The 25,108-nt window shown below is 39.3% G+C and overlaps 1 protein-coding gene across 1 annotated transcript in view; it reads right to left on the reverse strand.

Moving 5' to 3' along the window:
- Positions 1 to 25,108, reverse strand: part of Rbks (ribokinase) — a 66,818-nt gene that overhangs the window by 9,585 nt on the left and 32,125 nt on the right. The window contains exon 7 of the mRNA XM_042696680.1: positions 18,459 to 18,647. Within this exon, the coding sequence (XP_042552614.1) occupies positions 18,459 to 18,647 (189 nt within the window). The remainder of the gene's footprint in view (positions 1 to 18,458; positions 18,648 to 25,108) is intronic.

A 25,108-nucleotide genomic window follows, 5' to 3' on the forward strand; every position in this document is an offset into this window, starting at 1 on the left:
CTTTAGTATATTACAAGATTGAGCAACAATTACCACAACCTAATTTTAGAGAAATTTCACCTTCCCCAAAGAAATCTCATACTTATTAACAGCCACTCCCCATTTCTCTTCCACTTCTCTAGGCCTGGGAACCATGACTCTACTTTGTCTTTACATATTTGTGAAAAATATAATCTTATTTATTTTTGGTGCCAGTCCTGGGGCTTCAACAGGGCTTAGGTGCTGTCCCTGAGCTTTTTTTTTGCTCAAGGCTAGGAACTCTACCAGTTGAGCCACAGCTCCACTTCTGGCATTTTGCTGGTTAACTGTGGAGATAAAGAGTCTTACGGACTTTGCTGGCTGCCTTCAAACTCCATTTCTCAGATCTGTTTTCTGAGTAACCCTAGCTGTTCAGAAGGCTGAGATCTGTTGTACATTTTTGAGTAAAATCATTTCATATTTTGGTTCTATAGTTAGTTGATAGCCATTCCATAATTAGCCCAAAATTTAACCATAATTAACCAATTATATTCATATCTATTCTCTTGATTTTGATGGCATTGTGTGTCAAAAGTAAGGCTGGAGGCCCAGTGGGAAAGCTTCTGCTATTAAAAATTCTTCTTGGGTTGAGAAGGTAGCTCAGTGGTAGAGCGCTTGCCTTGCATGCATGAGGCCCTGGGTTCGATTCCTCAGCACCACATAAGCAAAAAGAAAAAAGCTGGAAGTGGTGCCGTGGCTCAAGTGGTAGAGCGCTAGCCTTGAGCTGAAGAGCTGAGGGACAACGTCCAAGCCCAGAGTTCAGGCCCCACGACCGGACCCCCCCCAAAAAAAAAATTCTTTTTACTTTTTAAAATTGTTATTATAAAGGTGATGTACCAAGGGGTTACAGTTACATAAGTCAGGTAAAGAGGACATTTCTTTGGACAATGTCACCCCTTCCTTGCTCTCTCGTAGTAAAACTTCATTTCTACTAAGCACTGCGGCAACACATTTAGCTTCTTTTCTGCTCAAAAGCATTCACTAAAGTCTTTAGAATAAGTTCAAATGCACCAGGAGTTTGTTGTTTAATAATTCCTATATTGAGAGGTGCAGTTAGCATTTGCTTAGCATGTATGGAGACTGGAGTTCAAAGCCCAGAACTGGAAAACAAAATAAAGAATTCCTACAGTGAAATTATTTGTAAAAACAAATCACTGGGTTAAAAATCCACCTACCTACCCACATTCTTCCCAAACATTTACTTGTCTGGTATCTAAACCTGTTTGTGTAGACTAGGTTGGCTTTAGGGATTTTCTTTTCAGGTTTCTATATTCACTAGTATTTGGTACTCACGTAGACGGTAAGGCTTGCAATGGATGGCTCCACACAGACCTCCCTTGGCAATGTATACCATGTTCTGGGCATGGGACCTTCAGCATCTGTCTAACACCCTTCATCTGCATAGACACTCTGTCACAGAGCTTTCCCATCACCCCGCAGAGACAAAGGCCTGTCTGAATATGGAGGTATTTTTCTAGACTCCTATAGCCACTAATAAAAAACTGGTTTCCCTCTCAACACCAGATCACCTGATGAGCCTAGATGGCAGAAACCTGAGATACATCTAGTAGGTTCTATAAAGACTAAAAGGTGTATTTTGCCAGGGCTAAGGCAAACGCAGTCATCTATCTCCTTAGTGCTGTCCATGTCAGTGCTCACACCACTAGAATCCTGTCTGCAGAGTGATGTGATTGTACTCTTTTACCTTCCAGTTTTTAGGGCATGTTTGTGAAACATGTGATTCATGTGTGAGGTAGACAGGATGAGTTTTTCATTTCCAGATGAGAAGTCAAGTGTAAACATTGGTTCAAGGTCAGTGGCTAGGAGACACAATTCCAATGCCTTTGGCCAAAGCTCCACTCATTTTAAAATAGTCCTCTGAGGAAAGCATACATGTATTCCATCTTTGCCCCAAAATATTTTGAAAAAAAGGGCTGTCTTCAAAATTTGAAGCAAATCTTTGAATGTCCTCAGTGAAGACAAACTCGTAGCTCCAAAGCCACAGGTTCTCAAATCTGACTTCAGAATTGGCCTGGAGTTTGTTAAAACATGCTTTCCTGTGCTTCACTCTCCAAGTTTCTGATCTGTTAAATCCAAGGTGGGGTTTGGGATCTGCAATTTAATGAGTTCTCAGATGGTACTGGTGCTGCTGGCCTGGCACCACATTTGAGAACTACTCTTCTAAGGAATTTATTTCTGTAAAGAGTGAATCATTGAAAACCCAAAGTCTAGTGAATTTAGGTATAGGATCATCTAGGGAATTCCACCAGTGACCCAAAACAGTAAGTGACTATGCAGAAGAAATTTGAATAGGGAGGTCTAAATAGGTTTTGAAAATGGCATGCTCTCTCTGTGTGTGTTATGGGAGGGGGCTTTCTTGTGCACTGTTAGAGTTCTACCATTGGACCCACACTCCAGTCTAACTATTTGCTGGCTAACTGGAGGTGAAGTCTTACAGACTTTTCTGCCAGAGCTGGACCTCAGCCTTGTAAGTATCAAGGATTACAGATGTAAGGCACTGGTGCCCAGCAAAAATGGCAACTGGATGGGACTAAATGTGAAGCTTTCCCATGGGGATGACCTCAAAGGGAAGGACCCTCTAGGATGTGTGCTGCAGAACTCTCCTGAGTGTACAGGAACATCTTGCAATTCGATTATGAGATGATCTTTATCAACCTTTGATTTTCCAATATGAGACACAATTAGAAAGAATCATAGCTACTAATGGCAGCTGAACAGGCAGAGCACTTTTCTCTGCTGCAAACAAGAAGCTGTAAGGGGAGCTGACGCTCACTCTCCTGATTTTTGCGATTGTGATTAGAAAGGAACAGGTGAAAAGGGCAAATTTTGGATGCCAGAGATAAACACGTAACATTTAATGGGGGTAGAAAAATCTCAACAGAAAAGAAAGAAAGAAAAAAAGTCCCACATTAGTTCTTAGGCTGGGAGAAAGTCAAGCCTTCCTGTCACAGCAGGGAAGAAAGAGGCAGAGGAATGCGTAAATATTGGTTCTATTTTAACTTCTATTCTACATTACATTAAACTTTCCTTGTACTCCTCTTTAATTTACAGCAAATGCTGACACAAATTGGTGTGCCTTCTCTTCTTTGACATCAGTATTCCTCTTGAATTATGTATTTCTAGTTGGAATGAGGTTTATGGGGCTAAAGCTTTCATTTAGATAGATGAGAACAGAGAAGGATCAATGGGAGGTCAGGTGTAAAATCAAAGTAAGGTGGGGCTGGAATCTGTTCAGGGCAGCATTTCACTGCTCAGAGACTGTAAGTGACATTAAAAATGACACTGGTCTTTCCATTTTGAATATATTGATTAAATTTTAACTACCAGAGAGCAAGAAACTTATCAACCTTTATCCCACAACTGGCATGACAGAATACCTGACAGAGACAGCTTGAGGGAGGAAGGGTTGATTTGAGCTCACAGTTGCAGATGTTTGCCTTCCCTGATTCTAGGCTGTGGTGAGGCAGAATATCATGGCACATAAGCATTTGTCAGAGGCTATTCACTCATGGTGGACAGGAAAGAGAGAGAGGGAGAAAAGGGACTAGTGGCTGGGTATAACCTTCAGGGCACCCTGCAGTGATCTATTCCTCCAGAGACACCCACCTCCCATCATTTCCAACATTTCTCAAAGCAGCACCACTACCTGGGGACCAAGCTGCATAAGCTTGTGGGGACATTTCATATTCAACCTAACAGTACCCTAGACATGTTTAGTAACCATTTGTAAAGGTACAGGCATCACTGGGTTTGATTTAAAAGATGAGTCAAAGAACAAGAAAAATCCTTGCCAGATACAGTGTGTTCTTAGTCTTCATACCTGCACATGGCTGTGGTGCTCAGCTTGGGACAGTGATTGGCAACAAATGGTTCCTGGACCAAGTCAGTCAATGATTCATATTGACAGGGTGTTTACTGGCTCCAGAGGAGCCAGCATGGGTTTCAGGGTCTGTTTTCAGAGTCACTGACTTGCTGTGCACTCTGGACTATCACATGAAGTGGAACATTTTGCTGAAGCTGCTTTGAGCCATTATTTGCATCCAAATGATATTATAAAAATATAGGCAGACTGCCTTGTATCACTAATATATAATGCAGGCACCTTGATTCTGTCCTTTTAATGCGCCTCATACCACCCTCAGCCCAAGCCTGCGCCCTGTTCTGTGAGCCATCCATAGTCATTTCTGAAAACTTTCCCTTTATTTTATCTTTTTTTTTTTTTTTTTTTTGGGTCCGGTTGTGGGGCCTGAACTCTGGGCCTGGGCGCTGTCCCTCAGCATTTCAGCTCAAGGCTAGTGCTCTACCACTTGAGCCACAGCACCACTTCTGGCTTTTTTCTTTTTGCTTATGTGGTGCTGAGGAATGGAACCCAGGGCCTCATGCATGCAAGGCAAGCGCTCTACCACTGAGTCACTTTCCAGCCCTCATTTTATCTTTACCCATCATATACTCTATTCCAGGAGCGAAAATTACACAAAAGCTATTTGTTTTGCCTGATAATTAAAAAAAGAACACTTTCTGTTTTACTTAGAATTATAATTTGATGGAATTAAATTGTTCCTGAATCAATATGCCTACATTAAAGTAACTCCATCATAGTATTATTTGATTGAAGTGGCTGTGCCCAGAAACCATGTTATGACCTCAATTTTTCACTGGTACACTCCTAGTTTGGCCAGACTCAAGAACATATGGAGGACACTCAACCGGGCGTGGATGGGCCATGGTCTTCCATAGCGCCTTGTCAGGACCTGAGGTGTAGGTTCTTGTGCTGTACTTGGCAGGCACCCCTGTCAGCCACAGCTCTTACTGACTGCTCTGCTGTCTGGCTAGCCACATAGAAGCATGTCCTATGGAGACTGAGAATTTCCCCCAAATCCTCATTCTGCCTAAAACGTCTCTGGTAGATTCATTTATTCTATAATTAATGGAAGAGATTGGAATCTTCAGGCTAAAAATGGAATAAAAAGGGCCCATTCTTAAGGCAACATTAATGAAGTCTTTGTATATAAATAACCTTACATATCAGTGAATAAATGGCACTTAAATTTAAAATGTCCTTTAGTGATTCACTGGGTTCTAAAGCCTGCTTTGCCTTGTGTGGTCAGCAGTCATTTTTATCTGTGACTCCACTATTCTTGACAGAAAAGTTAATCCAGTATGATTTAGTATCTTACAAAAGTTTTGCTAAAACATTTTCTGCCAAATGCTCATCTCCTAACAGCTGCTTTTTTATTTCAGTGAGAGAGACTTGAAATAAAATCATTGTTCTCTGTGAAGATTGCATGCTAACTTATATAGACTTCCCAGACTATTAAACAGCAAAAGCATTTGATAACAGAACCAACCACAGGTTCCACTTCTGCTGATGTACCAAATTCTGAGTACTTAGTCATTGCACAATATTGTATTTATAGCCTTTCTTTTGCTTGAGCTGTTAGGCCACAGGCTCTGCAGGCAGTTGCTGTTATAAAAGGGCTCTCTGGGTTATTTATAACGTTTCTACTTACATTTTCTGCTTCACTTTGGGTCTTGAGCCAGGTATATGCTGTGAAAATGTAGGAAGGAACTGGGCAATTGTTCTACCATCCTGAAAGCTACTGTGGATGATTCATAGGACACTGTGTGTGCCTTGGCTGGAATACCTGGTATTTCTGCCTAAACAACCCAAATGATCACATTCTGGCTGATTTGTCACCTCATCAGAGAAAGAAGCATACATGAAGGCTGTGTTTCAGTGAGGGATAGGTTAGGGCCTGAAGCACATGTGGTAGGGGAAAATATCAGAAGTAGTCTAATATTGGAAGAATTTCCTACAAATGTTATTTACTTAAAGTAAATGATAGATTCCTGCTCCAAATGCTTGTCTGTTGCCCCGATAAGGGATTCCTGAAAATGGGGTGGGTAGGGAGCTACACATGGCCACGGAAGGTGTTGTCCTGTGCTGTGCCTGCTGAGATAAAATTGATGTATAAGATGATACGATGCTCCCAGGGCAAACAGCTTTCAGCCCTTAGGTGAGTAAGAAGAGGAACCAAAACATGTTGAAAATATCCGAGACCAAAAGAATTACCATGTTTATTGCACATATTACTATTTTACTTGTTTTTGTCTTTTCTTTCTCTCTCAGCTCACTATATGGTTCAGACTGGTCTGGAATTTAGATTTCACTATGTAGCCTAGGCTGACCTCAAATTTATGATCTTCCTGTCTGTCTTCCAAGTGCTGGGATTATAGATGTGAATTCTGGGATTATAGATGTGAATTCTCTTAAGTATTTAACTGCTCTGAATTCTTAAGAGCTTTGATACTCCATTTTCAACCTAATTAGTGCCACCTCCCTAGGCTAAATTGCTATCATCTCCCAGTTAGATCCACATATCAATCCCTGGCCTTTCCCCCTGCCTCCAGTCTTATAATCTCCATTATGTTCTCTGTACCAAAGCCACATCTATCTTTTCATAAGGAATAAATCTGATCAGATGTATCTTCTTGCTGAAAATTTTCAGTGGCTTCCTGTAGCCCCCAGAAGAAAGTGCAGATTTTCATATGGGGTACGTTAAGGCCTTTACCACCCTGTCTGTTACCTTCCTTATCTACTCTTCTTTCTAAACTCTTGCTAAATAGAAGTGAATAGAACTACTGAAGAGGCACAGCCATGTCATGCCATGCCATCTCTAGCTTCTAATCTTTAGCTCATTTCATTAGCCGTTGCCTTTACCTGGGTACCCATTACCAATGTATCCTTTAATCTCCCCTTCCTTACCTTCTTGGACAGCTTGCTAGGCCTCCTTAGGCTCTCGTATTCCTACAGCAACTCAAGGTCAACACATACAAGTTGATCTAAACAGATGCCAACATACTAAACTAAAAGTAAAGATGACACTAAATGGAAGAAAAGGGGTTTCCTACCAGGAAAGGACAGTCATGGGCAAGTCATCTATCAGAGAATTTTAGTCTTTCTTTCCATTTTGGTTTGCTTTGACCAAAGTGGGTGGGGGGAAAGGATATAAAACTAAAGAGCTCTGGGAGCTCTTTTAATCTCGTAATCACATCATCTTCCTTCCTTCCCTTTCCTTTCTCTCTCCTTCCTTCCTTCCTTTCTTTCACTTTCTTTCTTTTTCATCTCTTTCTATCTTTCTTTCTTCCTCCTCCTCCTCCTCTTATTCCCCCTCCTTATTTCTCTTCCTCCTCTTCCTCTTCTTTTGGTGGTGGTACTAGAGTTTGAATTTAGGGCCTTGTACTTGCTAGGCAAGTGCTCTACCCCACTTCAGCCATGTATCCAGCACCTCTTTTTTTCTTTCTCTTTTTCTTTTCTTGCTTTTTCCTTCCTTCCTTCCTTTTCTTTCCTTTCTTTTTCTTCCTTCCTTCCTTCCTTTCTTTCCTTCCTTTCTTTCTCTCTCTCTCTCTCTTTCTTTCTTTCCTCCTTTCTTTCGTTGCCATTCTTCTTTGAATAGGGTTGCTTTTTGTCCAAGCTGGCCTGGACTATGATCCTGTTTTTAATTTGTCCTATCTATCTGAGTAACATATGTGTGCCACCATGCCCATCTGTTTAGCCGAGAAAGGAGATATCACAACTTAAAAAAAAAAAAGTTTGGACTGGCCTTGAACTATGATCTTCCTGATCTCAGCCTCTTGTGTAGTTTGAACTCAGGACCTGGGTGCTGTCCCTGAGCTTTCTCAAGGCTAGTGCTCTACCACCTTGATCCACAGTGCCATTCTGGTTTACTGGGGGTTAATTGGAGATAAAAGTCTCATGGACTTTCCTGCCCAGGCTACTTTTAATGATCCTCAAATCTCAGCTTCCTGAGTAGCTAGGATTACAGATGTGAGCCACTGGTGCCTGACCAGGCTGAGTATATTTTTAAGAGACTGAAGCAGGAAGAGAAAAGTAATAGACTTGCTTTAAAGGGTTACCACCTTAATCTATCTCAATGTAGTATGCATACACATGCACTCATGCACACACACACACACACACACACACACACACACACACACACACACACATGTGCATGTTCACACACACATAGAGCATTCGTGCCATTAACAGTGTAGTCCCACAGAGGGCAAGCCACCAACATAGAAAATACACAGTATACATAATTTCATATAAAAGGTGGGTAGATGTTCAGTAAACTGTGAGCCACCTGTTTTTCTGTTTCTTTGCTCAATTCCATTGGCAATAGTGGGGTTGAGGGGCATGGCTACAAGTTTCTGGGCTCTATAATCTGAAACCATATTTTACTTCCTCATAGTTTCAGGTGTTCCTTAACCACCACTATACCATAGAAAGCACTTAGAAGATTGCCAGTGTAGTCCTGGCAACACTACCACAGCAGTCCAGGAAATCGGCAAGAAGACTATGGTACGCTGCCATGTTGTACTGATAACTAGGTTGCTTAAGGAGTGAGGGGAGTAGGATGCTAGGAGGAAAAGTCTTAAGGTAGATGAGTAAGCACGTGCTATAGCCTCTGTCAGCCCTTCCTGCTGGAAAGAGGGACTATTTCTTGTCTAGTCCCACAAAATATTCAAAATCTAGATTCATATCTTTCTCACTTTTGTTAAGGGTAAAATGACTGTTTCTTCTCTACCTTCATGTTCTTGTTCTCTATGATCATAATCTTTCTTTAGTCTTGGGTCATTCCTGAGTCCTGAAATTAATGCTGGGGCCCACATCCCCTCAGTGAACAGTGGCAGTGTGACACCTGCACATCCAGTCTAATATGGGACAGTACTTCGTGAGAATTGGAAAACAACCTCACATTTAGCCTTGTTTCAATTCTACAAAGTGAAGATGACATTTCTGGTAAGGAGTTACAATTAGATTTTTAGAGCCCTGTGTTTGCAACTGATTACATGCAGGATTAAAAGAGATAATTTCATATATTGAAGTCTGCCTGATTAGCTAATAAATGAGATGATCTGCTGATGTGGAAGTAATATAATAGAGCTAATATGGTCCCTTGGGCATGACAGATGTCTTGTGCCTGGTTTCCTTAGCAATTACCCTATCCTCTGTCCTCTCTGTGTAGTAGAGAGCTTTTTTTTTTGTCTTCTTCATATTTTTTGACAGTCAGTGGCAGCAGAGTTTTGGCAGAAGAATTGGATCATTATCATTCCTAAGGTTAGGAGGGCTATTTCAAAACGTCATTTCTGTTCTCTTCATTCTCTGATACTAGTTTCAGAGATGTTATTCGTTCTCTGTAACTTAATATTTTTGGTTAGGCCTTTTATGACTGCAGGCAAACAATCTGAGTATGTTTTAAAATGGAAAACTGGATAATTTTTTAATTTTAAATAATTTTTCTCTTTTAATTTCTTTTATTTTTTTGTTTATGTGGCACTAAAGAATCGAACCCAGAGCTGCATGCACGCTAGGCAGGTACTTTACCACTAAGCCACATTCCCAGCCCCTAATTTTTCCTTTAAATCACTGTAGATGGTCAGTGGTGCCTCAGCTTTATTTCTTTAGGCATCTTAAGTGGAGAATGAAAGGAATGTAAGTCATCCTGTAAGTCTAATCCCCAGAGGAAACTGAGGCATAAGAAGGTGGAATGGAATGACTTTTGCACTCACATTGCTCTCCAAAGGAGCTAGAACTCTTTAGTTATTTACTGACTTCTGATATTATATGCCAAGAATTGGGTTTGTCCAAAAAGGACTCTCTGAGCTGGGTCTTGAGGATGACTTAGCAGTTTTCTAGGTAGGGAAGTAGAAGTGTTTTTCTTCCTTTCAATTTAAAAGCCAATAATGTTCAAAAAGAATAACTATTGTACAATGAAACCTATTGATTTTTTTTTTTGGGGGGGTCGGTCGTGGGGCCTGAACTCTGGGCCTGGGCGCTGTCCCTCAGCTCTTCAGCTCAAGGCTAGCACTCTACCACTTGAGCCACAGCGCCACTTCCAGCTTTTTTTCCCCTGTGTATGTGGTGCTGAGGAATTGAACTCAGGGCCTCAGGCATGTGAGGCAAGTGCTCTACTGCTAAGCCACCTTCCCAGCCCCTAAAAATGTTTTCAGAAGCAGGGAGTGGGACAGGGGAGAGCACAACAGGATATGGCTGGTAGTACATTGTATGCATGTATGGAAATGTTACAATGAAACCATCGTTGTATAAATAATGTTATGCTAATAAAAATAAAAAGAGAAATCATGTCACTTGCTTTTAGAGTTTAGCAGTTGCAGTTGAGGTTTCTAAAATAGGTTCAATGGAACAAAATTTGACTGCTGGGTACTTTTGATGATTTCACAACTTGGGTAGTATGAACAGAGCTACAATAAACATAATAAGCATGGGTATGCAGCTACCTCTCTTGTATAGTGATTTACACTTTTTTTTTTTTTTGCTGGTGCTTAGAGCCTGAGCTTCTTTTGCTCAAGGTTAGCACTCTACCACCTGAGCCATAGAGCCACTTCCAGCTTTTTCTGTTTATATGGCACTGAGCAATCGAACCCAGGACTTCATGCATGCTAGGCAAGCACTCTACCACTGAGCCACATTCCCAGCCCCTGATTTACACTTCTTTAGATATATCCCATACTGAGTTCCAGAGTGGTTGTACTAGTTTATGTTCCCACTAACAGTGTATGAGAGTATGAGTTCTCTGATGTGTTATTTTCCCACTAATTCTTGTAAAGACCAGGATACCACCCTAAAACTGAATATAACCTTAATTGCTTCCATATAGACTCACCTCTAACTTCAGTTACTAGAAATAGAGCTTCCATGTGTGGATTTTGGTGGGAACACAATTCAATCTCAGCACTGAATCATGTGCTCCTCCATTCCTTAGCTCTTCCATTCAGGACATGTATGAGGAAGCACATGAACAACTAAAACAGGAGGTTACCACCTACTGTCTAGTTCCTTTTACAACTTTTCCAGGTCACCCATTAACCAAATGTAAGAATTGTGGAAAAGTATACCATTTGGTTTAATCCATGAGGATTAAAGAGTTAAACTGAAATATATAAACATATTCATTCAGAAAGAAAACTTGAACATGAGGAAAGTTTCTTTGAAGATCTGCTGTACATTTGAATGATGAACGGAAACAGTGAAGTTTGACATTTATTCTGATATTTCTAAAGGGAACTGTATAAAGTAACATATTTTGAGGAAAATCGTTTTTTAGAAAGATTAAGAAAAAGAACTTGTCAAAGTATGTAGTGAAATATGTAGACATAAGGAACCTCAACTGCCCAGAAAAATAAGGTAATGTAGACTTGTTTCTTTTGTGTGGGGGTCTGTCCATTCAGAAGTTGTCCTACATCAAGGAGCCTGCTTATTGTTTTGGGTGTGACAGTACTGGAACTTGAACTCAGAGCTTTGGGCTTGAAAGTATTTTGAGTAGTGATATCAACAGTCTCCCAAGGTCAAGATTTGAAGGATTTTGTGGACATCTACACAGCTACACTATAGTATTTACAGCTTCACCAGCAACAAGGAATACTACAGGACTCAAGGGTAATAGATAGAAGAAAAGGAACAAAGAATAGGAAAGGTGAGTCCCTTTAGTCCCAGTGTATGTAGGCATACTAATTACACTGTGTTATATATAAAATCATATGTTATGACCAGGTAGGTTTCATTCTGTAGATACAAGACTGGTTTAACATACCAAAATCAATAAATGGGCAAGGAGCTAAGGAGATACTAGTTAGAAGATGTTAGAATGGCAAAGAAAGACATGAGGAAATGCTCATCATCCTTGGCATAAAGCAAAATGCAAATTAAAACAACTGAGATTCCATCTCACCCCAGTAAGATTGACCAACATTATGAATTCAAACAACAACAAATGTTGGTGGGGATGTGGGAAAAAAAGGAACCCCACTGCACTGCTAGTGGGAATGTAACTAGCAGAACCACTCTGGACAGCAGTCTGGAGATTCCTCAAAATCTAAACATAGACCTTCCCCATGACCCAGCCATACCACTCCTGGGCATCTACCCTGAATATCACAATACCAAGATATGGAACCAGCCCAGATGCCCCACAATAGATGAGTGGATCAAAAAACTGTCATACTTATACACAATGGAATTTTACACAGTCATTAGAAAGAATAATGTCATTTGCAGGGAAATGGATGGAACTGGAACAAATCATGTTAAGTGAGGTAAGCCAAGTTCAGAGAGACAAACAGTACATGTTTATCAGATACCAATATTGGTTACTCCTGCCTTTTTGCAGGATGTATTTACATGAAAAATCTTTTTCTATCCTATCTTTTCACTCAGGATTTGTTTTTGTGTTTGACTGTGAAATGGGTCTCTTGGAGACCACAAATAGATGGGACTTGTTTTTGATCCATTCTACTGCTCTACTTCTTTTGACTGGGGAATTGAGTCTGTTAATGTATAAGGTTATTACAGAAAGATGTGTCATGTTTCCTGCCATTTTTTTAATTTCCTATATTTTGTGTCTTTCTTTTCCTGTGCTTACTAGTCTTCCTGTGCTTATTAAACTAGTCTTCTAGTGATTTATGTCTAATGTGTTTCCTTGACTTTGATTTTTTTTCTTCAGATTGGAGCTTCCCTTTAGTACTTTTTGTAATTCTGGTTTAGTGTTCATGAATTTCTTTTTTTTTTTTTTTGGGTCCGGTCGTGGGGCCTGAACTCTGGGCCTGGGCGCTGTCCCTCAGCTCTTCAGCTCAAGGCTAGTGCTCTACCACTTGAGCCACAGCGCCACTTCCAGCTTTTATTTTTCTTTTTGCTTATGTGGTGCTGAGGAATCGAACCCAGGGCCTCAGGCATGCAAGGCAAGTGCTCTACCACTGAGCCACCTTCCCAGCTCATGAATTTCTTTAGTTTTTGTCATAGAATGTTATAGTTTCACCATCAATTGTGAATGATATTTTTACTGGGTACACTAGTTTAGATTGGCAGTTGTTGATCTTCCGGACTTCAATGATATCATTCCAGGCTCTTCTTGCATTGAGAGTTTGTGTGGAGAGATCTGCAGTGATTTTGATCTTTCCAATGTACATAACTTCTTTGATTGTGCTGCATGTAAAATTAATTCCTTATTTTTTAAGTCCAGTGTGTCAACTATGATGTGTCTAGAAACATTTCTTCTTGGATCCTGTCTATGTTATGTATGCCTGTCACGTGCGTGAGATTTTCTCTGATGAGACTGGGGCAGTCTTCTGTTATTGTTTTATTGAGCAGGTTTTCAATATCTTTAGTTTTGAATTCTTCCCACTCATCAATCCTGACTATGTGTAAATTTGATCTTTAGGCTGAGTCTGCTGATTGTTTGATATCCTTTTGTTATGTTTTGAGTGTTTTTTCCCATGCCTTTGATATGTTTTAATTCCCATTTTATCCTGAACTTCTGATACTTTGCTTTCCACTCACTTATTCTATTGCCTAGACATTTAACTATGATTTGCAATAGGGATATTGAAACTTTTATCCTTCCAAGTTCTTTGTTGAGGCCAGTTCTCATGGGGTTAATTTAGTCTTTTAATGAGGTGTGTAGCACTTCTATTTTTCTCTCCATATCTTGTTATATGACTTGTATGTTCTTTGCCATTTTCCCCTTGCATTCTTTTATTTGTTTTTTGATATCCCCTTTTATTTCATCAGGCAGTTCTCTCATTATTTTGATGGTTCTTTTGTCCTCTATTTCTTTTCCTTCACTCTCACTAGGGTCTCCTATGGATTGTTGTTGGTTTTGGATTTGGTTTGTTGTCTCGATTGTTCGTGAATTTTGTAATCATTTGTTGTGATTTATGCATTTGGGTTCAGGGATTGTCAATGTTGTTAAGGATGCGGTGAAGTGTGTTGGTAGAATGTGATTTGATGGATGGATCTCTGTCAGACTTCCCATTTGGCAACCTTCCGCTCAGGGTGGTATGGATAGAGAAATGTGTACTGGTCAGTTGTTAGGGCCCTGTAGTGCACAGGGCAGTCTGGTGTTCTGGCCTTGGTTTAGGCTTGGTGGGTGGCACAGCAGTTTATTGTTCTGGCCTGATTCTGTTTCTGGGATAGGTGGATTCCTGCTAGTTGTAGGGGGAACTCATTCTTGCCCAAGTCCTGAACTGGTGTCTATTTCCAGAGGGGCTGGAAGCAGTGTTCTAGCACCCAGATCTCCTTTGAGCAGGGGGAAAGCAACAGGTTCCCACTATGCTTTAATGGGAGGTTTTGTGTGTTTGTGTGTGTGTGTGTCCCTCCCCCCATGCCTGCATTGGGACAGGAATTGCCCTTGAGAGGGTGGGCTACTAGAGGGCAGCACAAGAGATTGTCCCCACTAGAATCCCAGGCTAGCGCCTTCTCAGTCCTAGTCCTAGACTAGAGTCTACTTCCCATGGGGTGAGGGGCTGTGGCTGTGACTGGCATGCTCATGGCTCTGGACTGGCTCATGCTTGGTGGACTGGCATGTTCTTGGTGCTCGACTGGCTTGCACTCTGTGGACTGGCGCACACTTATTTTTTATTTTTTGATTATGGTTATTTTAGTGGGTTTGGAATGGTCTCAATATGATTTTTTTTGTTGTTGAAAATTCAAAGACTTAAAGTACAAATGCTCCATTTCCTTCATTCCCATTTCCATGAGGTAAAATTTAACATTTTTCTTTTAGTACTTATATTTCTAGTTGTATGCTTATACTCTCATTTTAGAATCAGATTTAGATAATACCTCTAGATTCTATCTATGGAAGATGAGTATGTAGTCTATGTACATAGAAATACACACTGATTTAATTAATCCTTTATACAGTATGACTATAATCTTAATTTTTTGTTAAATCACTAATTGGCACTTACATTGTTATGGTCATGCATTTAAAGCCATGTGATATGCAAATATTCTATTTATTTAATCATGCATGAGTCTCTTCTTAATTCCAAATGACCTATGAGAAAAATCTAACTCCATGTTTTCTAGTTCCTCAGTTTTCTTTTTTCGTTGGTTATGGGGCGTGAAGTCTGGGCTTAGGCACTGTCTCTCAGCTCTTCAGCTCAAGGCAAGCAATCTACCGCTTCAGCCACAGTGCCATTTCCAGCTCCTCAGTTTTCTACATACTAATTACTAATTCATCTTCAAATTCTGTAAGGAAACTACAAATTTCTATTCAACCACACCAGATATGGAAAGATTTCTTTTCCTTTCTCTATTTAGGTATGTAATTAGACCTCAATTAGTATTTCTTTGGTGAATGAAAACTCTCTTAGTGAACAATGCCATATTTATTTCTTAAAGCTGTGACTGCTCAGGACAGGACACTCAATTTTTATTTGGATGATTATTACTATAATTTAAACATTTGCAAGGCTAGTTTCTTCCTAATTCAGTCTAATGCACATACAGTACATTTGGGTATGACCAGTGGCATGAACTGCTTGTCTAGCCAGCATCTACTTTCTCATCGTCTGGTAGGAGTTCTTTGATTTGTGTGTGACACTGGGATACAGACATGGTGTGGGACACAGTGTAGCACAGAGCTGCCAGGGATCACAGCAGAATAGGATTTCCTTAAGTTCAGAGCTCATAACGAGGAAAGCAGACTTTCATAGCCTATTCTGCCCTATCTTTGAGCACTGCAATTGTGTGCACTAAATAAACCTGTTAAGAGTTGTACTTCTGCTGCTTATACCCAAAAGGAGTCATGACTAATGCACACACATCACTGAAGTGAACAGAGTAGACAGAGAAGCTGAGCTATTTGTGTACCTCATAGGCTGAACATCCTTGGGGCTCTACAATTCACTCCAGCAAGAAAATAAGCTCTTCACACTTCAGTTTAAACTTAAGAGTAGTTTTGGTCTAATAGAGTACTGAAATAATTAGGAACCTCTCAAATTAAAGGTCTTGTCCTTAAAAAATAGAAACAAAACAAAAACCTCAACTGGTTTCAGAAAAGACTACTTCTGAAGACAATAAGAAGACAAAGTACAATTTGGAAAAAACTTAGATGTAGCATGTTTTCAACCAGGACAGTCCCTTCATGTTGTAGAAGCAGTTTTTTTGCTCATATTTTTTCAAAGCATATTAATATCTATATCATCATTAGATCTCACCTCAGTCTTCTTTTTCAATAAATGGCCTAACATTTAAAGCTATTTTTCAAAATAAAAACAAACCAGACACATTTTGTGAATAAGTAATCATATATCACTTTCTTTCCTTCCTTCCTTTCTTTCTCTCTCTCTCTCTTTCTTTCTTTCTTTTTTTTTTTTGCTAGTCCTGGAGCTTGAACTCAGGGCTTGGACACTAGCCCTGAGCTTCTTTTGCTCAAGGCTAGCGCTCTACCACTTGAGCCACAGCACCACTTCCGGCTTTTTCTGTTTATGTGGTACTGAGGAATCGAACCCAAGGCTTTGTGCATATAAGGCAAGCACTCTACCACTAAGCCACATTCCGAGCCCCATATGCCAGTTTCTTATAAATAAAAACTCTAATCTTTTTCTTCTCAACTCTTCTTGTCCCTGAAATTTACTTATTTTTCTAATCAGCTCTCTTCTATTCCAACATTAAACAAACAACTTTGACAACAGGGGTTATACCATGGGGGAAGAACATACAAAAGAAACAAAAATATTACATAGTACATTAAAAACAACAGCGACAAAGGTAAAAAAAAAAACTCTTGTGTCCCTATCTTGGGGTTCATTTCGCTTACCATCATCTTATGTGGTCATATGTACATAGCTTTTTCCGGTGCCCTGCATCTTGTATATACATTTTTCTAATTTGAGGAGGGGAAAGGAAATAACAAAATGCTGAAACAAGGATACTGGTTGACCCATTGTAACAATGAGACTTACAAGACACTATGTTGAAAAGGAACTTTACAACTGGGGGGTGGGGCAGGAGTTGGGGAGGTAGGGAGGAAAGGGAGAGTAGGGGACAAACAAAGGAGGGGGTAAGAATGCTCGACAGGAAATGTACTCATTACCTTACTCATGTAACTGTTACCCCTCTGTATAGTATTTCTACAATAAAAAAACATATAAAAATAAATAAATAAATAACTTTGATTTCCCTAGCTGTGGGGAAAGCATGGAGCCTTATCTTCATTATTTTCCTTCTCATTTCTGCTTTGTAACCCTGACTTGACCTTAGTATAGTGCCTTACATCAAAATATTTGTGTGGGGAATACAGGACTGCTTTTGAACTCCAGCTCTATTACTTACTAGCAATGTGACCCTGAACAAATTTCTTCATTTATAAAATGAGGATAATAACAGTATCTGTCTCATGTAATTGTTACAAGTATAATTTTTTTTTTGTGCTGGTCTTGGGGCTCTGAGGGCCTGGGTACATTCCCTTAGTGTTTTTGCTCAAGGTTGGTGCTCTGCCACTTGAAAATCCCCATTTCTAGCTTTTAGTCGATTAATTAAGAGATAGGAATCTCATGGACCTTTTCTCCCAGGCTGACTTCAAACTGAGATCCTTAGATCTCAGCCTCCTGAGTAGCTAGGATTGTAGGTGTGAATCACTGGTACCTGGCTAGTTATGAATATTAAATGAGATATCTGAAAAAGAGACATGTAGTAAATAGAAGCTCTTCTCATTTGTTGGCTCAAAGAATGATTTCTGTTAATGTTCCTTGCCATTCCTTCCACACAAAAGGTTAGTAAGACATGGCTATTTGTTTACTGGCTGGAGTCTAAGCTCGAGGAGGATGAAGACTTTTGCTTGTTCATTACTATATTTCTAAGCATCTAATGTATGACTGGCCCATAACAGGTTTCCAATAAATAGTAATTTATTGAATGAATCAAAGATTAATTGTATATAAGTAAGGCAAGTATAAGTTTAGTGATATTCTGATATTATGGACAAAGAGACTAAAGTTCATACAGGTTTAGTGATTGATCTAAAGTCCCACAGTGATTTAGAGGAGGATTATAATACAGTTTCTTTTTCTTTTTCCTCTGTGGTTTGTTGTAGGGCTTGAACTCAGGGCCTCGGCATAGTCCCTAAACTCTTTTGGTCAAAGCGAGCACTCAGCCATTTTGAGCCACAGCACTACTTCTGGCTTTCTGGCAATTAACTAGATAAGAGTCCCATAGACTGGCTGGCTTTGAACTGTGATCCTCAGATCTCAGCCTCCTGAGTAGCTAGGATAACAGGTGTGAGTCATCAGGACTTGGGTAGTTTTTTTTTCTACCTCATCATCTCTTAAGTCTTTATCTCATTATCAAAAAATTTAGATACTTGTATCTTAGTTATTTAATAATGATTTTCAAGGATCAAAAAATGATTTTTTAAAATGCTTTTTATTGTGAAAATATTGTACAGAGGGGTTACAATCACATGAGCAAGGTAATGAGTACATTTCTTATCAAGCACTATTGCCTCCTCCTTTGTTTTTCCCCTACCATCCCTTCCCTCCCATCTCCACAACTACATTCTCCCCCCTCCACCCCCCAAAAAAATAATTTTTAAAAGGGCAAAACCTACCGTGGTATCCACAGCCTTGACTGTCTCTGTGGGGATGTGCTTTGGGACAGGCTCCTTTTGTGATAGTGTCACACATCCTGCAGCTCCTAAGGTGATGACTACGACCTGGCATCCCCGTTGCAGAAGGATTAAGGCTGCCTTCCCAGCATCTTCAGGGCTGCCCACCATGAGGCCAGTTAAAATCTCAGCCTGGTATACAACAGGAAAAGAAGCTGATGAAGAAGTAAGTTGGATCTTCTTCCAGCCTTGCTTTTCTAGAAAATGTATTTCCCTCCTTCATCATAACAACCAATGCATTGAGAACCTTGAAGGATATTAGTGCAGGAAAATAAAAGAGAACAAAATCAATGACAACCTAAGCTATTCATCAAAGACATTCTTGGGCTGGGAACAGTGCTGCAGCCTATAATCCCAGTACTCCCAGGCAAGATGACTGAAAATTTGAGGCCAGATTCGCATATATAAGGAGACTGTTTCAAAAACCAAACCAAACCAAAAAACCAAGTTATTGAGACAACTGGGAACACCGAATGTAGCCTGAATCTCAGGTGGCAATATGAAATTATTGATAACTTTTTTAAGTGTGACAGTAGTATTATGGTTCTTCTTAGATGATATGTGGTGAGATATTTTGGGGACGGTGTATTTTTGGCAACTTACTCTCAACTAAAATATTTGCTTTTACTTAGTTTTCAATAAAAATAACCACAAAAATCCATATTGGGGGTGTGAGAGGCAAACAAAGCAAAATGTTAATAGCTGTTCTGGTGGACGGCAGTGTTCGCTGCTCTATCAGCTTTTCTGCATATATGACACTTCTCATAAGGGAGAGGAAAGAAAGGACCATGACCAATGAGGTAGGTATAAAATACACCTGTATAAATTTTGGTAGAAGGTTGTCAATCTCCTAGATTCTTCTCAAGTTACTGGTTGTAACTTTCCATGTGTGTGTACATTACTCATTTCTTTTCTTTGTGTTGAGAAGCTTGAAGCAGAAAAAAGGCCTCCACCACTGACTGTGACCTTCCCCAAATGACTTGTAACCAGCTGGTGGCTCATGCCTATAATCCTCGTTACTCAATAAACTTCTAAAAAAAGCCAGAAGTAGAGCTGTGGCTCAAGTGGTAGAACACTAGCCTTGAGCACAAGAAGCTCAGAACAGCACCTAGGCCCTTTTCAAGCCCCAACACTGGCATAAAAAAAGTGTCTTTACTGTATTACAATTTTACTGTATGTATAACATTCTAAGAATGGATCTGTCTTGTATTGGCTCTACATATGCCCAAATTAGCATTTTTTAAAAAAATAAAAGGGATGATTCTATAAATCACCAATAAGTATCTGCTTATTCTGAGCTTCAGTTTTCCCAGGAGTATAGGTTGCATGAACTTGACAATGTGACTCAAATCACCAACTTTTGTTTCTACTTTTTCAGTTCAGTTGGCTGAACTGTGAAGCCATCTTTGTAAATAAATAAGTTTTGTATTGGTCTTTATTATTAGAATCATGTCTGCTCAGTTAGTTTATTTTTGGAAACACTGATTACATCTTTTAAAAATCTTTCAAAAACTCCTTAATGAAAAAATTGCTAACCTAAGTAATTATACAAAAAAAAAAAAATCTACGTGTTACCTACCTTTAACATTTTACTTTATTTACTTCTCAATTTTTTCTCTTTTTCAGCACCAGAGTTTGAATTCAGAGCCTTGTGCTTGCTTTTAGGCAGTGCTCTATGACTTGAATTTATAAGTTAAGTGATAATTTGTATGTATACTATTTAGCAATGTGATTTTTTTTCTCCCCTGACATTTGTGTTGGTATGTAGCTTGCTTCCTTTCTTTCTCCAATCTTCAAAGTGTTCCATATAGCAAATGTACTACAGTTTCAACAAAACCTCTTCTCAATTTTTTCCCATATGGACTCCCTGGGCTTTGTGGAACACTGCCATATGAGCCAAACCCAGAATTTTTGCTTTTGTTTTTGGAGACAGGTTATCATGCTAACATTGCCTGGAATAGCCATGAACCAAAAGCAGCTGGGGTTACAGGCATGCACCACCACACCTGGTATATATTTTACAGGGCATTTTCACATGCTTTTGTTCTGAGGATTCATGACTTTTTTCAATTCTAGAAAATGCATTGTAGTTTTCTCCTTAATATTGCTTCTCTTCAATTCCTCAATATTCTCTTATTTTTTTCCATTCCAATTAGATAATTGAAACCTCCCAAGTAATCCTTCTCTAAATTCACCTTCAATAATTCAAAATATTTTTCAGTTTGCACTGCTTTCTTGTTGAAATATTTTTGAAATTACTCATTAGAAAAATAAATATTAGATTGAAATAAAGATTAGCAAATTGAAAGAGAATCTTCATCTGCTCACTAAGAGGTAGAAAATTCAGTTCAACAAGCAAGCAGTGCAAACAAAAATATTCTGAACTATTAAAGGAGCTTTGATTTTTAAAAGTCTCCCCCCAAAAAAGAAAGGCAACTCAGAACTTAACCCATGCTAAGCATATGCCTTTTCACTAAGCTATACCTCCCCCACCTTTAAAAAAAGTGAATATTGCTCTATGTCAAACTTACATGACTGTTTTTTGGGTACTGGTTCTGGGGCTTGAACTCAGGGACTGGGCTGTGTCTCTGAGCTTTATTGGTCTAGGCTAGTGCTCTACCATTTGAGCCACAGATCTACTTCTGGCTTTTTGATGTTTAATTGGATATAAGAGTCTCAGACTTTCCTGCCTGGTCTTGCTTTGAACTATGATCCTCAGATCTTAGCCTCCTGAATAGCTAGGATTATAGACGTGAACTACTGGTACCTGGTTTACCTTTTTGCATTGTCTTATTATTTGAATTTTCTTTTGGTCAAGTTCATATTTAGACTATTCACTAAATTTCATAACATTACATGTCTTCAGTTGCTCATTGGGAGTATGAGAGTCTCCACACTTCACCTCCTACCTGGCTTATCCTTGTCTTTTTAGTGTTTTTAAAGTCCCATCTACCAATCTGCCAGGCCCCTAAGGATCTCTGGACCAGAGCCATATAATATTCTGGTCACATATAATTCTTGCTCTGCTGTTATTGGGGATCTTGCCAATGTGGCCAAGTCAGGTTGATTTATTTTTTGGACATACTATCGCTTTCTATTTCCTATTTAGCCTCAGGTAACAAGGTAGCATCTTCTTCCATATTTTATTATTGTGTGAGCCACAGCTCAGCTCAGCATAGCTTTCTAGAAGTTGTGCTGCTTACCACCCATGAGTGGTGTACTTTTAGTGTCCCATAGGAGGCACTTCTTACTAACTATGTCTTAATCTTTGGTGTTCGTGTATGGCCATCAATGGATCAGTAATTATGAAAGTGTTAACATTTAAAAAAATCTGTGGAGAGATTTATCTTACTTTTGAATTTGTATCTTTTTTATATTTATATATCTGTTGTTTGAGTTTACAGCTGAGGCAGTATCTTAAACATGATTTTACATTATTTACATGAATTGTTTTAATTTGCCCATAAGAATGTTGAAAGTTTAATTTTTTTTTCTCCCTGGGGATTAGAACAAGTTTATGATACAGCATCTTGCTGCTAAGCTGATTTTTGAATAGCAATAAAATAATCAAGACATTTTTCCTGTTTTTATTTCTTGATTAAGCTTTTTAAAAAATGTCTTTCTACTCTTTATTTCAAGTATGTGAACATTTACACTAAGTTCATTTTATTCCTGAGGTAACTTGAGGGAGTGAGTCTAAAAAGCAAACTGACACATTTAAACAAACTTCTACAAGCTTAAATTACCAATACTGATGTTACTCCAAATTTTCCCCCAATTTTTATGAATATAAAATAATGTATTCTTAAATAGGTATACCTCCTGATCCTTGTTCTTTCTTTTTTTTTTTTTGGTCGGTCGTGGGGCTTGAACTCTGGGCCTGGGCGCTGTCCCTCAGCTCTTCAGCTCAAGGCTAGTGTTCTACCACTTGAGCTACAGCGCCACTTCCGGTTTTCTGGTGGTTTATTGGAGATAGGAGTCTCACGGTCTCTCCTGCCTGGGCTGGCTTTGAACCGCGATCCTCAGATCTCAGCCTCCTGAGTAGCTAGGATTACAGGCGTGAGCCACTAGCGCCCGGCTCTTGTTCTTTCTTTAACATCCAATTTTAGATTTATTTCCAAGTAGCAAGCTACTCAGATCACTGTATTTCCATTTCTGTACCATGCTCATGAATTGAATAGTTTTATGATTCACTCTTAAGTGGATAAATTTTTGAGACTGATTTAATTAAAGATCAGATCATTTATAAAATAAGCATTTATTAGTTGCCAACTGTGTGCAGATATAGTGTGGATGATACTGTTTTCTAAAGATAACTACTAACATATATCAATCATCCACACTTTTTTTGTTTTTAACACTGTGACAATATAGTCTTTTACTGACTGATGTGATACCAGAGTAGAGCTTTCTGCTTCAATAGGGTAGATGCAGTGTGACTTTCAAAGCGAAGTCATATAGTCTAACATAGCTTCTTCCTTTGCTTTCTCTTGAAATGCTAGATATGGGAACCCAGCTACCATATTGCAAAGAGGCATGGACCACAGTGTGACTATATGTAAGTGTTCTAGCCAACAAGCCCATTATACCTCAGGCCAACAGCCAGCACCAACTATCAAGTATGAGTAAAGATTTGAGGTAATTCTATTCCTCAGACTGAGTCTTCCACCCATGGTCCCCAGCCAAGGACAAACCATGCAGTTCCTGTCTAAATTCCTGATGCATAAAACTGAGGACAGTAGTAATTGTTCTTTTAATTCCCCCAGTAGAAATTGTTCTTTTAATTCCCCAAGTTTTAGAGTAATTTTATTTATTTATTTTTAAAATTTCTTTCTTTTCTTTCTTTTTTTTGGGGGGTCCGGTCGTGGGGCCTGAACTCTGGGCCTGGGAGCTGTCCCTTAGCTCTTCAGCTCAAAGCTAGCGGTCTATCACTTGAGCCACAGCGCCACTCCCGGCTTTTTTCTTTTTTCTTATGTGGTGCTGAGGAATCGAACCCAGGGCCTCATGCATGCAAGGCAAGCGCTCTACCACTGAGCCACCTTCCCAGCCCAGTTTTAGAGTAGTTTTTTATGCAGGATAGACGATTATGTGAAAGGGATAAACACTGAAGATACAATAATGAATATGATGATGTCATGTCCTTATAGAACTTGTAATGTGATGAGAAGATAGAAGAAACTGAATAAATAACTTGGTTATACTCACTGACTGGAGAATAAACAGAGTTTAAAAAGTATCTAGCAAGGAAATCTGAGCCAGTTTGGAGGTTGGGGTAATCTAACCTATTATTGTGAAATGGTCACTGTCTTCCACAATTCCTTTTTCCTAGCCCATCACTGGCCATGATAGTTGCTCAAAAATATTTCATAATCTACTGTGGTTTTTTAACATTAGTTTCCATGTCATTGTCTTCTTTTTGTGTGTTCTCTCTGTTATGAGAGATGAAACTATCAAGAAAAGAGGTCAAGAAATCCTAGAAATCTTCATTCATTCAGGGTCAAATGAAAAATTAACCATTACAGTTCATTGATTACTTTCTCTTAAATGTACTTTTCTCTCAAATGTTTTTTTTTTTATTGTAGAGGTGATATATACAGAGGGGTTACAGTTACATAAGTAAGGAAAGGAATACAATTCTTGTTGGACATTGTTACCCCCTCTCCCACTCTCACATGTTTCTTTCGCTGATGTGTATAATGTCTAGGTCCCAACTATAGGAGTGAATTCTAGGGTAATGTTGTGTGCCATATTGAAAGAGAGTAAATTTTTATTTATAAAAATTATTTTAAAGCCAGGCCCAGTGTCTTACACCTATAATCCTAGCTCCTCAAGATGCTGAGGTCTGAGGATCAAAGTTTGGGAATACAAATTCATAGACTCTTGTCTCCAATTAACCAGCAAAAACTTGGAAGTGAAGGTTTGGCTCAAGTGGTAAAAAGCTAGCTGTGAATCAAAGAGCCAAGCAAAAAGCCAAAAGTGTGAGGTCCTGTTTGACCCCACAGTACCGGGGTCAAATAGAAATACTTATAAAAGTATTTTATAGAAATACTTTAAAAATATTTATAAAAGTTTAGTCCAATAATATCAGTGTGCTGATAGATACTGTATATACACTATAACTCTCAGATGGACTAAGATGCTGCTCTGCTTGTGCAGGGGCCTCAAGTCTTTTCTGTGGCATCAGTGGAGAACCTGTGTCATCTACCAGTCCGTCACAGGAACTGTCTAATGCAAGATAGTAGTACTTATATTGTAGTCTATTTAATATATTATATATTGATGACCTGAAATTTATTTATTTATTTATTTATTTTTGGGTCCAGTCATGGGGCCTGAACTCTGGGCCTGGGCGCTGTCCTTCAGCTCTTCAGCTCAAGGCTAGTGCTCTACCACTTGAGCTACAGCGCCACTTCCGGCTTTTTTCTTTTTGCATATGTGGTGCTGAGGAATCGAACCCAGGGCCTCATGCATGCAAGGCAAGCGCTCTACCACTGAGCCACCTTCCCAGCCCCGATGACCTGAAATTTAAATTAAACTGGACATTTTGTATTTTTAAAAAAATTTAGTTTTCTTCAAATTATCTTTACGGAGTT

Source organism: Dipodomys spectabilis, unplaced genomic scaffold (genome assembly GCF_019054845.1).
Source record: "Dipodomys spectabilis isolate Male_0828 unplaced genomic scaffold, ASM1905484v1 ptg000210l, whole genome shotgun sequence".
Classification (NCBI taxonomy): domain Eukaryota; kingdom Metazoa; phylum Chordata; class Mammalia; order Rodentia; family Heteromyidae; genus Dipodomys; species Dipodomys spectabilis.